We start from the raw sequence: 16579 nt of genomic DNA on the forward strand, positions 1-16579 counted from the left end.
GGCGGAGATTGGAGTGTTTGAGTTGAGGTTTTGATTGATAATTAGCTTTAATTAATACGGAAGCAAGGGTCAAGCAAGCGTCCTTTATTGTCGTTGCAGATGCAGAGGAGCCACCTACGAGGAGGCGCCACGTGTGTGGTCCCGGACTGTGAAGCAATTACGTGTCAGGGACAGCGGCGTACCTTCACTGGCTGCACCTGGCCACGCGGCAACTTGTCCCCGCTTCGGTTTTCGGGCGCGTCTCGCTTTCTGGTTTTGACAGGCTCCTTCTACAGTGATTCAATACACTTCTAAAACACCCAATGATTTTTTATATCATATTATATATTATATTATAAATCCGAGCCTATATTTTACTTTAATCACTTTTTTAAACATGATAATTTTAATTTCGTATTATTTTATTTTTATATTTTTGACTGAATTTAATTTTTATATTTACATTATTTTATTTTATTTTAACTTTTTGTATACATCAAAATATATAAATTAAACAAATTTAAAAACATAAACACAAAAATATAATCAAAATAACAAAAAATTTAAATTATTATATAATAAAAAATTAAAATACACAAATTAAATTAATTAAAGAATACACATAAAAGAGTATAATCAAAACAAATATCGTCACAAATATTAACTTTAAAAGTATCTAAATAACATTTTATACATAAAAAAAATAAAGTAAAAAAAATTTATAACATCTCCTCAACAGCAAATAGAGAACCAAAATACTTAGCTGTCATACTTCTAATGATATTTATGTATTAAAAAGTTATATTTTATATTACATTGATATAAATATATAATGTATCAATACATGAATATTATTAAAAGCATCGGACTGTTCAAAATAGAAATGAGAAATACAGAATAACAGAGGAGAGCAGTTAAGTCCCAGGCATTGTTCCTGTTCCATCATTCAGCAGCATTTAATCAAGTATAGAATAAAAAACAGACTAACAATGGATGATGATGGGTAAAGAAGCTGAATTTTATTCAAGAACACTGGCTATGGAAGGCAAAAAGAAAGCCGCAACTGGCTACAAAATTTTGAGGTAAAGTTTTAAGGGTACGAATGAGGTGGTGGTTATTCCTGTCATTGGATGTAGATGGGTCTTGAAAATCATCTCCCTTTCTGTATGCTAAACAACATCAATGAATATATTACCATGAGTGGTGAAAATTATGAGGGTGATGAAGCATTTGAGTCAAGAAAGGCTGATGGAAGTAGCATAAGACTGAAGCAGTGTCAAGGCTTGCTCAGTGATGGCCCTGTTCCTGGCCTGCTTGAGCCATTCGCCGATAACTTCTGCTGCTTGTGTACCCTTGACCCCGTTTTCAAGAGTGTCTGCTGCTTCAGCGAGTTTCCCTTCGGCTAGCAAGCTCTCAACTCTATTTATAAGCGATTCAATTCCATCACCAGATTGGTCAGCCTCCTGAACCTGCGCCGACAAGCAAAGGGAAAGGGTATTATGATCTGTCATTTGCTAAACAATGGTCAAGCATAGAAAGGAATGAACAGTTCTGGTCACACCTTCAACCAGGATGCAATATGAGCCAAAGAATGTGCTAGAACACCGCCACCACCTGGTGGAATTAGACTGAAGTGCCGCAGCATCTCTTTTAGGGCATCAAACTGTAAGAAAAATGTGAATTAGACTAAACCCTTGTATATGTCTTCAAACTGCTATTAAATTCAATCCTGATACAACTAAAATAGCATTGTCAAAAGCAAAACTTATTTCTTGTCAAGAATCATGGACTTTGAAACATAGTAAGTAAAAGATCATGCTTCTAAACGTCCCAATCCTTTCCACCATATCTCCTTCACATGGCTTGGATTTGAGACACCCCAAAACTAAAGGCAAACTGGAGTAGCGCTTGTCAAAGATAAAATGCAAGAGACACAATAAAAATGGTTTGGACATGTAAGAAGATAACTGACAAACAAACCCTTAAGGTGAGGGAATGGAATGGAGAAAATTTGTAGCAAAAGTGGGAGAGGAACTGAGGAAAACCAAAAAGGAAAAAAAAAAAAAAAAAAACTTGGTGAGAAACCCATAAATATGATATAGAATATAATAACCTTACGAAGGATATGGCCATGGACAGAGATGGTTATAGGTCTAGAATTCATATAGTTGACCCCAACTAATAGGGTTTAAGATTGTGATTGGTGTTGTTATCATAAGAATAAGATGTGTCGAATAAAATCCGTGAGCTAATGTAATCACAATACCATTTGAGGATAATGGTAGTTGTTCACAAACACTAGTCTCTAGAAGAAAAACCACTAATCATAACCACCATATCTATCTCCTCAAGCATAAATTTTTCTATTATCACTTTGTGAAGCCAAGACTGGTGGTCTTTCACATCAATGAAGACTAATATACAAAGCAATGTAAAATGACAAGAACACGGGGGAAAATTTTCTGCAAAACAATATGGTTGGCAGAATGGAGTAGCAATGCAGCTTATGTCATCATTGAAACAGCTAAAAAAACACACCCTGTGCCGCAATTGTAGTATGGTGTCTGTTCCATAGTCCCTTGTTTCTTCAGGAAGCGATGATAGAACCAATTCCACAAGTGGATCTTTATCAATGCCTTCAACAGAAACATGCAAAGCCTCAATCTCTTTTTGAATCGGTAGCCCTTTGGATAATACATCTTCCAATGCGAGTGCACCCTGTAGTTAAAATTCATTACTCAAACCTCTCAATCTCAAAGTTACATAAACTATATAATCCTTACTGTCAGCCCTGGAAGAAAAAATGAAAACAAAAAATACCAACTACTGATCATTTATGATTCTATTATTCTATCTAATTTATGTCTCCTGGCAATGCTAGATTTGATTACTAATCGTTTTGAAAGGTTACAGAGCTTATTCAAGATTGAGAGGTTTGAGTAATGAATTTTAGCTATCATTTATTAAATTGGTTAAGTGTGACTTCCAGTAGCTGGCAATGGTTTGGGTATTAGAAAGTTAAGAGCATTTAACAAAGCTATTACAGCTTAGTGGTTTGTGGAGATCCACAATTGAAAGCTAATGTCTCTAAAAGAGGAATATTAATGATAAACACAGTCTTCAGTGGGAAAAGTGGACTACTGGTCCTATTGGATGATTAGATCCTCCCATGAAGTTGGGCTTTGAAAGGATAAGATTAATACCAAGGTCAAGATCCATTCATTTATTTTTGTTGGTGGCAGTAATGCTGGTAGAGTTCATTTCTGGTTTAATAGTTGGTGTAAGCACAAGTAGCTGTATAACTTATCCTAGATCCTTCTAGTCTGGAGAGTGATAGAGATTTTGCAATTAGTGAGTGTTTAGGTCCCCAATACCATTGTTTGATATTCTCAATTCTTATTTATGAATTGAGTGGGTGGGAACAACTGGACCCCAACTTTTGCTAAGTAAATGAGCCTTTTCTATTCGCTCTTCCTATGATGCCATATATGACAGAAGTGGAGTGTTGGTCCTTCAAAATGAAGGTTAAAAGCACCTCCCAAAGTGGCCTTTTTTTAATTTGAAAAGCCTTACTCGGTTCTATTCTTGCTTTTGATAATCTAGGGATAAGGGCTTCCGGGGAGGTGGTTGATTGGTGCTATCTATATAAGAGGGGCAGGGACTGAGACTTGGTAAATCATTTAATTTTAGACCATGCAGTGTCTTGTGATACTCAGAGACCTCTTCCCTTTCATTGACCTGGGGAACCCTGTTTGTTCTCCAGTCTTTTCTCCTTTTCAGTAGATCAGCTTTCAAAGTAGGTAGGTTTTTATTTTGTCCTTCTAATTTGGTTCTTTACATACAAGGTTCAATCTTTTTTGGCAGTTTGCTTTTATTTTTTGGCAGTTTACTTGTTTTTTTTTTCAGCCATGGATACAGATGGTTAGAAAACTAAAATAAGTGTAGCTATTGGTGGGACTAGGCTTGGGATGGTTGTACCTGGTCATCTATAAATAAAATAGTAATATCACGATAACAATAATAATATTAATACTATCAACTAAATGTTGATCATCCAGGAAATAATAATGTGTTGAGCACATAATTCATTAGAATACAGAAATATTAAGCATACATGTCCCTCCTCAATTTTCACTACCTAAAACTTGAAAGATTCTAAACTCTTTATATCTCATCTTCTATCTTTTATCTTTTCTTCTTCATGGTAAACCTCTACTCCCAGCACTCCTCAAAGTAACATATATATTATACATAAAACAAAAAGAAATCAAATGAAAGTCTTCATTGTCCTTCCAATTCATTTTCCAAACCACTCTTTCATGATTTAGCAGGGAAGTTTTCCTTTCCCTTTATTGTTTGGTTGGAGGGGAATCAGGTAGAGAGAACAATTTAATCCCAAATATCCAGAAACTTGCAATCATGCAAAACACCTATTGAATGAAAAATAATTCATTCAAAAAACTCATTTCTGAAATCTACAACACAAGATTTATGGACAGGTTGTTCACTTGATAACTCTGACACCTGCAATCTGCCTTCTAGAAATTGAGGCACAATTCCAGCCTCATTCCTCTCCAGACCACAAAATGATTCCTCCCCTTTCACCATAGGAACCACAAATATTTTCCACAACCAAGCCCATGACATTTACTATTGTGAATAGGCCCATTCTCTGTGCACACACACATATTCAAGCACAACAACCACATTAAACATGCATGCCTTCTACTCTGTACGAGGACAAACAATTTCTATCCACCACATGCATGCTAAGGAAATCCATGCAGTCCCTTTGATGATGTACAGATGTTGGGTCCCTGCTACAGTTGACCTCACTAACAGTCTCATGCACTAGATGTCAAGCTAAGAGTAATAAAATAAATCTTAAAATATGAAATAATAATGACAACCCTATTATTCCATCAAGCTAACCAGGTGCAGTCACTCCTTATGACCCTTTAAATGCACTAAGCTCATCTTGATTCTTAGAGATCATCTCATATAATGAATCTATTACAATGCAGCACACTCATACCATAATCAGTATCATCTTAAATATGTGTTACCAATACTAGAGAGATCCAGGCACTTACCAAAGCAAGCTTGTGAAGAGAATGACTCTGGCGAGCCTCCTCAGATCGGGCATAGAATGCCAAGCATAAGGCATTTATCTGCAAAAGAAGAACCATAACTGAGTTAAATTCCTAATTTCTTTTAATAAGAAAATTATATATAATAAAGGAGCTTATAGGGGCACAATCTGCACGCAGAACAATGAAGGATCAACACAAAAAATGTTTAACACAAGAATCAGTCACAAATTAATATCTTTTACTCTCTGAAATTGAACCCCCGACGTATCTAAAAATCAAACAGGAATCAAAATAGTTCAATCAAGGATTAAGAATCTAAATTTAAGATGCCATTTAAGACTTCTTCAAGTACATTTTTGCATTCACAGAAAGAATAAATTTTTTAAGATTCTGATATTTCAGAACAAGAAGTTACAAAACTTTCCCAGTTCTACATTTCAAATGCTAGGGTTGCAATGGATCCTTACCAGGGATCATCCTTCTTGCACATCCAATGCTGATGTTTCATTATTAATTCAATCCAAGAAGACTTTCAAATCAACATGAAACTTCTACTGCAAATATCTCAAGATGTTTTAGGTTACTTATGCAATACTTTTTATAGAACATTTTTATGGTGCAAGCAGTCCAATCTAAAGACACGCACACACACACACACACAGATATGTTGTCAAAGTGTTGATAATAGTAACTTTCTGATTTGCATTCTTATTCACACATGGAAACAAAATGAGAGAATAGTGACCTGCTGTTGGTTATGTTTACTATCATGTGGTATTCAGAGATTAACTTGTGTGTGGATATCTTACATAAACTCATTGGTGCTTCAAAACAAGTGGCTTGTATTTCTAAACACTGTTTCATAGAGATTTTTCTGCAGTTCTCAACTGTATGCAATCCCACAAAGGAACATTAATAAGTTATGCTATGAATTTTATTTATTTGCAAAATATATCCCACAGTGAAAATTGGCATTTTATCCTGGTGGAAGTTGACACTTGAATCAGAGTATATTTCGTGCGACTCTACATGCTAAGTAACCTCAGCAGCTGTCATACATGAAGATTTGCTTCTGCCATCTTTTCTATCTGAGATGCCTTCTCACTTGCAATTGCTGCTGCTAATTCAGCTTTTGCTAACTCCTGCATTTGCTTCAGCTCAGATTCCACTTCAGCTTCCTGCAAAAGCAAGTCAAACTTGAATTACATGTCTCCCATAATTGGCCCTTGCAGAAAATATTGTTAAAAGCATGATACAGAACTTATACCTTCTGCTCAAGCTCCATTTTAAGTTTCCCTTGAAGTTCTTCTTGAAGTGACTTGAGAGCAGCGGCAGCTTTCACTCTCTCTTTGCTCAGTTCCTGAAAATATTGTGAGAAAATGCAATTGCAATGAAAATAGAAACATCACGAACTGCCAGAAAGTTTGGAACACCCTTACGAATGCATATAAAGTTCAAAATCTTCAACATGATAATGATGATGATGAAATCATCAAGAAATGACAGAACAGGTTGGAAAACTTGTACAACTGGATATAAAGTTCAAAATTCCCTCAACGTAATAATGATGATGATGATGACCATGACAGTCATGATGATAATGGTGATAATGAAAATAATAAATTATTAATGACGGTGATGGTGATGATCTAAAAATGATACTTTAAAGAGGTATTTAATAAGATTTACTATATAAAACCTAAATTATATCATATCAGAAATAATGCATCAGTCTAATGGTCTTGAGTTCTCAGATGTCCAGGCAGCAAGCAAAGAAACACACACACACACACACACACACATATATATATAAAGTAAAAGGCACCACTTAAACCTCAATCGCAAAATTTAATAAAACAAAATTTAATAAAACACTGAGCTTTATGTGAGAGTAAGCGAGAAAGCAACCTTGAAATCACATGCAATAACCACTATCTAGCAAACCTGGATTCAGTAAATGCAGAACCCCAAACAATGTAGTTAACTACAAGAAAGTAAGATAACAGGCATTAAAGTAGTTCTATAACCTTATCCAGAATAGCCGCCTCTTCAGCATACATAAGCTGCCTTGCCCGAGCATCTTTCAGTTCTTTTTCATACCTCTCCTAAAGTATTTAGGACCATTATGAAAAACAGATTATCAAGACAGAAAAAATATAAAAATTAAACTGATGACAGAACTAAATGCTGTAAAATATCGGAAATATAACAATTGTGCAATTTCTAAAATATTATATTGGTACTGCTAACTAACTCAACATATCAGAGATAATTTTAAAATACAGAATGGCAATGATATTATCCAAATATCATGATAGTTGGTATCCATAAAAAAAGGCGACACACCACATGGAATTAGCTTAGAACTAGACGTGCAAATTAACTGACAAAATAGAAAATGCCCCTAATAACACCTATTTCCAGCCTTTCTTTGCAAAATCATTAGCCATGAAAAATTTGAAGCTTTTTCTAGCATTATTAGTGCAAGGGGGCTTGTACTTTTAAGTTAAATCTTATGTAGACCACCTTGGGCTTCAAGTTTGTCTCTACTTACTTAGATCTTGTAGAAGCTCATTCAAATGGTAATGTGCTTTACCAAGTGAAGCATATAACCATGCATATATGTCTAATTCCAACATGTCATTTTTCCCCTTTCTATTTAAAAGGACATCCACAGTGCACAAGACTCTTCACTTTACGAGATTTAGAGGAGGGTCATTTTTGTACCCAATCTTGCCCTTGCTTGCAAAGAGGTTGTGCCACAACTCAAACCCGTAACTTTTTAATCACAAAGAAGCAACCTCATCATTGCTACCAAGGCTCGCCCTCTTTCCCATTTCTTCTTATTTTACTTTATTCTATTTTATTAAGATCACAGGTAGCTTCACTTGTGGATTCATATCTACTACCATTCTCAAGCCTAAATAAGCAAGAGAGGATTGCATTAGGTAGCTGATAACAAATATTGATATAACTATATTGCTGGTTGTTTTCTTTCTGTATTTCTTTCCATTGTACAGTTAGAGTAAGCAGGGTTATTTTTGTCTCTTCATTCCTATTGTATTTAAGTAAAATCCTATTAAAACTGAAAGGAAAATTCTATAGGACAGCTATAAGACCAGTTTTGTTGTACGGCTCATAATGTTGGGCAGTCAAATACCAGCATGATCAAAAGACGAGCGTAGCAGAAATGAGGATGTTAAGATGGATGTGCGGTCATACAAAAAAAGATAAAATTAGAAATGAAGTTATTCGTAATAAAGTAGAAGTAGTGCCAATAGAGGAGAAGATGAGAGAGACTAGACTAAGATGGTTTGGTCATGTGAAAATGAGACCAAGAGACGCTCTTATGAGGAGAATTGATGAAATGGAACAATTAGTCAAAAAAAGAGGTAGAGGCAGACCTAAGAAGACTTTGGGAGAGACATTAAAGTTTGATATGAAATGTATAGACCTCAATGAAGATATGACAAAAGACAGAAATATATGGAAGTCTAGAATTCATGTAGCCGACCCCACATAGTGGGATAAAGGTTGGATATGTTGTTGTTGTTGTATTCCTATTGTATTTAAGCTTGCTGCAAGGCAACTTTGTGAATAACAGAGAATACTTTTTCGAGGTTTTCTTCCTCTGTTCTTAATAGCTGACAACTAGTGTAAAACTCATTGGATCAAACAAACATAAATTCTAGACAAATGAAAAAATTACTAGCGCATAACCATTAACAAAGGCGCGCTACAATGATTGTGTGTAGTGACAAGTGAGCTAGAGTTGTATCAATGCCCGAATGTAGTGTTAAATCTAAAAGGGTTCTCATATTTTTATGGATGGATGCGAAATGTGGAAGTTAGACCAAGATCATAAATTAAGGATTGGATGATGGAATATGGGGACTTTGACCAGAAAATCTTTGGAAATGGTGGATGTGATTATTAAAATAAAAATTAAAATTAAGTGCTTCCAAGATATGAGATGGGTTGGAGAGAAGGCTAATATAATGACAGAATTATGGCGTTCGGATTCATCTTCAACAATTTTTGGAGAGACAATGCAGGTTGTTTGAAGACATTGAAAGTCCAAAAAATTTGGTTTGAAAGTCTGAAAGCATTGTCTTCTATCCCTCGCTTACAAGTTACAACTTACGAAGCTTTGGTTTGAATGTCTGAAACCAGTAGCCTTTATCCTCTCCCTGCAACTTTAAAGCTTTTCAATCTCGTCATTCAATCTCCACAAAGCTTCCTTAGGAAGCTAAGTCACTTAGCTGATATTTAAGCAACAATAAATGTTTCTAGAAGAATGACTTTCCCACCAAGGGCCAGATTAACTCATATACATTTACATGTTTTGAGGTTATTTTTCATAACAACATTGTAAATATAAGTTCTAATTTTTACATTGAAAAATAATTTTTTATATTTAATATTTGATCACGTTTTTCAAATTGTTTTGTGTTTTTGTTGGTTCACTTGCATTTTGAAGTTTATTATAAAATTATATAATGATTTTTTAAAATCATAATTTTAATTATTGTGTGTTTATTTATTTAATGAAAAAATTTGGTTCAATGGCAGTTTGACCATTGAACCTTGACCCTCTGCCCTTTACGATTCGGTGCCCGGTCTGATTTTTTAAACACTGGTATTTTGTTTTTTGTTTTTTAGCTTTGTTAAATCTAGAAAAAATGTATACATAATATATGGTTACAATGATGATAGGTCCAAAAAAGTGAAAAAAATCAAAAGAAAGGGATCTAGACTCAACCATTACCAATTGGATCTGGTCCAGATCCAGACCATTTACAGGCCTGGTTGGGCCCGTCCTAAAATCTTAATCTTTTATGACAGATGATTATTTAATAATATCCAACATATCCATAGCACCAAAACTAGAAATATCCTATTCTCCAATATTTATTCCTTATCCGCATAAGGAGGCACCAGAAGAAATTAATCGATATATAACAGTCTTAGAAAGTTAAATTTTCATTTCTAGAGATAAGCAAAGATCAAACCTTCATCTTTCTTTTTTCTTCCGCAAAAACACGAGCATCTAACTCTGCTTGCCGTTTTTCTGCTGCATGAATAGCTTCTAAGAAATCAAGGACCAGCTTTCCATCCTTGGATATGTAAACATCATTGGAATCCTCAATTGCACCAACCAAATCCTTCAGTTCCAGAAACCAAAAATTGACCATATAACAGTTCTTTCTCACCCACAAGAAACTAAGACGAATAACAATTAACTAGTTCATATACCATGGCATAAGGTCCCAGTCTATTTATCTTCTGATAAATGTCTGAAGCCACTAACCTTATGCTTGTCTGATAAAGTGGAAATGGTGGGTTCAGCCTTATCTCTCAAGTAATATTCATCAAGAAGAGAACTTTGTTGTTCCACACCATTAACAACTGCATCCTGCAAAAAGTACTGCTAGAATAGCTGTTCGAAAAAATACAATTTATTTAATAATAAAAATAATAAATCGCACCTCCAGTATGTCTTTGGCAGTTTGTAGCTGGGGTGATGTTGACTTCATCTCATTTTCTGTAGGAATTGCATTGACCTGTTCTCTTACTGGTGTGCTTTCAACTTTCTCTTGCTCTATGCCAGAGTTTAACTCTGTGTTTTTCATGTCAGGGATCTCTTCAACTGATGTTCCAGAAGTTTTACTTTCAACATCAGATGTCATGCTAACAGTAGGTATATCTTCTTGTCCAGCCGTCAGGTCAGTTTTATCTTCTACCTGAAATTGGGTTCCTTCAGCTTTTCTATTCAAATCATCAAGGTGAGAAGAATCAGAGGTTCCAATGTTGTCTTCCGTAGATGCATCAGTACTGGATACATTTGAATCTTGAACACTGGGCACGGCATTTTTCTCTTGCAATTGTTTATCTTCTTGCAAATCATTAATGCTTTTTGGTAAGTCAACAGGATCTTTAGTACCAATTTTAGCTGACTCAAGCGATTTTCGCCGCTCCTCAAGAGAATTCCACTGATAAGCAGCCATGAAAGCAGCACCAAGTGCAACAGTTCCAATGATCACTTTTGACAGAGAGTTCCCTGCCTCTGGTGGCTTGCCACTTGATCCAGACCCTTGAGACGCATGTTTATCAGAGGCAACTGAATATTGCCTACTGTAAGAAAGATACAAGGGTGTCTGCCCCACATGTGGCAACAGTGAAAAAAATTCAAATAAGTTGCCTTTATATAACTATGAATGTTAGGTAATGAATTTGCAGAGTTTATATGGTGATTTATGTATTATATAAATATAACAGAAAAGTAATAACAATTTGACAACCACAAAACAAAGAGCATCTCTCCAATTTAGCATTCAGGCTGAATTATCTCCTCAATTATGAGAAGAAATAGAAAGAAAAAGCATAAATGATATAGCCAATAATGCAGCAAGAGATGAGGAGTGGAGGTGGGGCAGAACCACCATAAACAACATAACACAACCCTGCTTCAGAAGACAGATATGCAACCCCTCTTTTACCCAAATGAGCACACTTCTATCAGCACTACCCACGTGACTATCAACCGATAAAAGATCAAAATCCACAATTTAATAACATGAGTGCAAACAGGCAACTGTGGTCCATCCAACAATAGTTGCTGAAACATGTTAAAGGAGCAAACAAGGCCAGGGCCAATGCAAATCCCACCACCAGTACTACAAGAAAACTAATGAAGCAACCTTGGCTCTGTAGCCAGCACTACAAGACAACTAGACAAGCATCCAACCTAGAAGCAGAGGGGGAAAAAGTATCCCTGATGCAAGAGGCTCCTTGCTTTGCAAGGGTCAAAGTAGGATTGTTTTCATCTGCAGTCATACCATGTAATCTGTTCCATTATATAAGTCTTTCTAGTCCACAGGGAAAAACGAAGCTAGCTTCACACGTATGAGATGGGCAAGAAGTTATGACAATTGTCATAATGTTTGGAGGCCTCTCAGTGGGGGAAGGGAGAGAACTAGGGGGTGTAAACAAGCCGAGCTTAGCTCAGTTCGGGCTCGGCTCGTTTACTTCTGAAGGTGTTCAAGCTTGGCTCGTAAGGAATGTTCAAACTTGGTTTGTAAACATTCAGGCTCAGTTCAGGCTCGGCTCATTTAAGCTAAGCAAGTTGAATTTGAGCTTGTTCTTGAGCTTGTTCGTGAACAATAAATTATTGAGTTTGTTCACAAGAAAAGTTATTGAGTTCGTTCATGAACAATTTACTAAGCTCGTTCATGAATGAGAAGCTTGTTCATGAACAAACAAGTTTGCACAAGAACAAAAATACAATTATTGATGGATGAGCTATTTTTTTAATGAATAGTTCATATAATTATATTATTTAACAAAATCATGGATTTCAAAGCAAGAAAAAAAAAAACCCTAAAACATCTTAGAGATATATATACTCTTATTCAATGAACAAACAAATGAGTTTTTAACAAACTTTAAACGAATTATAAACAAACTTGTTCATGAACATAAAAGAGTTGAACAGACTTGTTTGAGCTCGACTTGTTTATTAAACAAGGTCTGAATTTTTGTTCGAATTTTCATTTAGGGTTTAGGGTTTCGTTTATTTACTTAACAAGCAAACATAAATGAGCCCAAACCGAGATGTTTACTGAACATATTAGTCCATTTACACCCCCTAGAGAGACAGGCACACAGGGGAAAGGGAGTGAAATGCTCAACCATGAGGTCAAGCGGTGTGTTTTTCGAAAATCGCAATGAATGGATTACTAGCAATAAGGATGCTGGCAAACAATCTTAGATCATTTCCCATAAAGTGGTAAGGCCCTCATATGAACAGGGGAGCAGGGTCACAAAAGGTTCACATCAGTTAATAGCTAATGGCTCACTGTGCTTATCACTAGATTCCTAAATGAAGCTAAACAAACACAATGCTCGGTAACAAATTTCAACAAGTTTTACCCACCAATATATAGCACAGAATCTACCAACTAACAGATATAGAAAATTTTAAAAATAAAATAAAATAAAATACTTGTTACTTCAAGAAATTTGATGCAATTTATTTCGGCAAAAAATGTAACATGCCTGAGTTGTAATTCGAGTCAGGTTCCTTCTAACAGATTGACGGTATGAAAGCTCCAAAATTGACCTGCAAAGCAGCAGCATAAAACCGCAACCCGAATTCATAAACAGGAAGAATCAAATAAACATAAAATGCAAGATCAATTGAGACTGCCAAAAACCCTAATGATCATACTTCAATCAGCATAGAACACCCGGCTACCAACTATACAATTCTCCGTCCGAATACTGTGGCTGTGTGTGCGTGTGTTACTGTTTTGTACCTTCGTAACATCGCCTCGCTAAAAGATCAATGAATCGGAGAAGATTGAAATAATTGAATCTCTGGCGTTTGCTCCGATAAGGGTTTGCGCGAATGGTGAAGAGGGCGGATGGGTTCGCTGACAAATCAGCGGTGTCTTGCGTTAAAGCCCGGAACCAACCGCGATTCAGAGCTCAGACCATTGCGCTTTGCTTCTTATACAAGGGCGTGATTATTTGTATTTTCTCTTTTTCCTTTGCTATGTGTTCTAGCATTTTTTCTCCCTCCCATTTCTATGCTTATTTTCCTTTTTTTTTATTTTTAATACTATGACCAAATTTTTTTATTTACTTTTTGCTTTATCGTGGGCAAAACTGACATTTTAATCTTTATATTCTTATATTTTTTTAAATAATTATTCTTTTTTTTATTATTTTAATTACACTTATAAACTTATATTTTCAAATTAATTTAACTAATATATTTTTATCTTTTTTTTATGTTAATCTAACTTTTCATTATGTCGATTTTAACCTGAACATGTATTTCTAAATTAATTTAATCCCTATATGACATATACTTTGTTATCTAATATTACTTATTTTTAATGCATGATAACATATGGGTTAAATTAATTTAAAAATATAAATTTATTTATGTAATTGAAACAACCAAAAATTTATATTATCACATTAAAAAAATATCAATATATTATAGTTAAATTAACTTAAAAATTATATTCAAAAATATAATCAAAATAAAAATAAAAATTATATCATCACACGAAAAAATGTAAAATTATAAATTTAGTTGTTTATCTTTTATTAAAATTATTTGATAAAAAGTTAACCATCTCATGTTATGCATATTCAACTTAATGAATGTATCAATTTATTGGTTGGCATCAACTATCTAATTCATTCTATTATATTTAACGTATAAGAGATTTCGAGATAATTAATAAGGCATTTCAAGTAATTATATTTAATCAATTTATATTTTAAAAAATTACATAGTTTAATTGAGAATTACACATTAAAATTTAACAATCTCTTTTAAAGATAGTTTGGTGGTACTTTGTATTTTGTTTGGTGCACGTGAAATAATATTTTTAATATTACTTAATTCAAAACATTAATGTACTAATTGAATATAACTTAAAGTGTATCAAATCATACTTTTTATTTTGCTCCCTATTATATTATAAATAATTCACTCCATATATATTTTTTATCTCAAAAACTATGTTTACTCAAACTACACTCCATGTCAAATATACAATATTACTTATGAAATACACAAATCAATAAAAAAATTCTCTAAAATCAAACACACAAACCCTTATCACTATAAGTTATTGTCGCTGTGTATACTGGTCATTGTCTACGTGTTTGCTTGTCACTGTCGTAGTTATATCTGCTCACATTATGCTGATGATTGATTGTTTTATTTAGTTGTTTTATACTTTTGATCGTATTTTCTAACTGCATGCACCTCAATCTCCAAATCTATTACAACCGTGGGCTTATTTTGATGACAAATCGGCTTATGCCAACGTTGAGATAGTTGTTGCGAATGAGATATGACGATGGTTGCTTGGACGAGATGGATCGCCAAATTTGGTGAGAAGATTTTGGTTCTCCAACACTTTGACAAATGAATTTCGCGATGGCTAGTAACATTGGATGTCTCGAAATCGAGTTGCCTTGCCACAAATTTAACTTGGCAAAGGTTTTGGTGACATGTAGGATACAACCTTACAAAAAATATCGTTTTGTTTTGAAAGGCTAAACAAACATGTAATTTATATAATATTACGGATGTTTGTCATTTATAACATATTTGTTAAATTTATTTAACCTTATCCAAACAAATCCTCATACGACTTCTTATATAACCTTTTATAAATAAATTTATCTGGTCCACTCCTCCAGATAAATTTATTTGATATTTTATATATAAACTTAAATTACCCACATGCTTCTTGTAGGATAATTAATGTCATTTAATACATTGTTTAATTTTAAATTTTTCTCTCTATATATTTTATTATATAATACAAATTCATCTAACAGATTTTTAAATTATTTTATTCAATTTTATATTTTATTATCTATTATGAAAATATGTTTTAACAAATTTTAATTATCAAGTTTAATTATTGTAATTCCTTCAATAATTATTTTTATTTTCTAAGTATTTTTATAAACTATTTTCAAACATGAATTTATAAAATAAAATAAAAATTTTAATTTTAAATTTTTGATAATTCACATTAATCATAAAACACTATTTTGATCATAAATTTGTTATTGACGCTAACATATAGTTTTGATTGAATTTAATAATATGGATATTTTGATAAAAAAAATAATTTATCTCAATATGTATCATATGTATTTAACAAATATATGAAAAAAAAGTATAATTCTTAATGAATTCGAAAAAATTAACAAATAGTCTGATATAAATATTAAAATTATTCTAAATGTTATCTTGATGATTCTATATTTTGATACAAAAAAATATTTAAATCTTATCTTGACACATTTTTACCTTGCTCATTTTAACAAAAGCTACCTTAGTATGTTAAATAAATGAGATAATGAGAAATTTAAGAAAAAAATATAATGTAACTTATTGTTGCAATCGAAACCTATCTAACATTAGAGAATGAGAGAAAAATCCCTTAATGTAAAAGAAAAATGATGGATAAGAGGAACTGAAGCAGAGAAAATGATGGATATAATAAATTTGGATAATATTTTGAGCAATTTTAAAGTTTAACTACATTATCTAACTATTAAGAAAAAATTAAATGAGATGAATAAAACGAGGCTAAATCTATATTTTTGTTAATAGGCTTTTATGTTTTTGTTCATGTGGTCATTTGAATATTTTGTTATATTAATTACATTTTTGAATATAATTTTTGAGTTAATTTAATGTTTATATTTTGATTATTTTTTATTTGACAATTTAAATTTTTTGTTATTATGATATCATCAATGCATCTGCATTTTCGACTCAATTTAAATTATTTACTTTTATATGTAAAAAAAAAAAGAAAGTGAAATGACAAAACACACATTATATTCTGGTTACGTCAAAGTATAATAATTATGTTAACTAGAAAATATAGATATAAGGATATAATCGAAATCGAAAAGTTCTTATTGCTATACGCAAAATAATTAAAATATAAAAATCA

At 33.2% G+C, this 16579-nt stretch overlaps 1 protein-coding gene across 1 annotated transcript; it reads right to left on the bottom strand.

The window, feature by feature from the left end:
* Nucleotides 1–887: 887 nt before the first annotated feature.
* LOC127800266 (MICOS complex subunit MIC60) lies at nt 888–13632 on the bottom strand. The gene is made up of 12 exons (XM_052334782.1): nt 13391–13632; nt 13131–13194; nt 10562–11230; nt 10384–10488; nt 10085–10237; nt 7100–7177; nt 6340–6432; nt 6131–6250; nt 5073–5150; nt 2518–2697; nt 1541–1642; nt 888–1448 (listed from the first exon to the last, which is right to left on the bottom strand). Exons 1-12 carry the CDS (start codon nt 13399–13401, stop codon nt 1215–1217), a joined length of 1887 nt encoding a protein of 628 aa, XP_052190742.1. The 5' UTR covers nt 13402–13632; the 3' UTR covers nt 888–1214.
* Nucleotides 13633–16579: the final 2947 nt, after the last annotated feature.

Source organism: Diospyros lotus, chromosome 4, assembly GCF_014633365.1.
Source record: "Diospyros lotus cultivar Yz01 chromosome 4, ASM1463336v1, whole genome shotgun sequence".
Classification (NCBI taxonomy): domain Eukaryota; kingdom Viridiplantae; phylum Streptophyta; class Magnoliopsida; order Ericales; family Ebenaceae; genus Diospyros; species Diospyros lotus.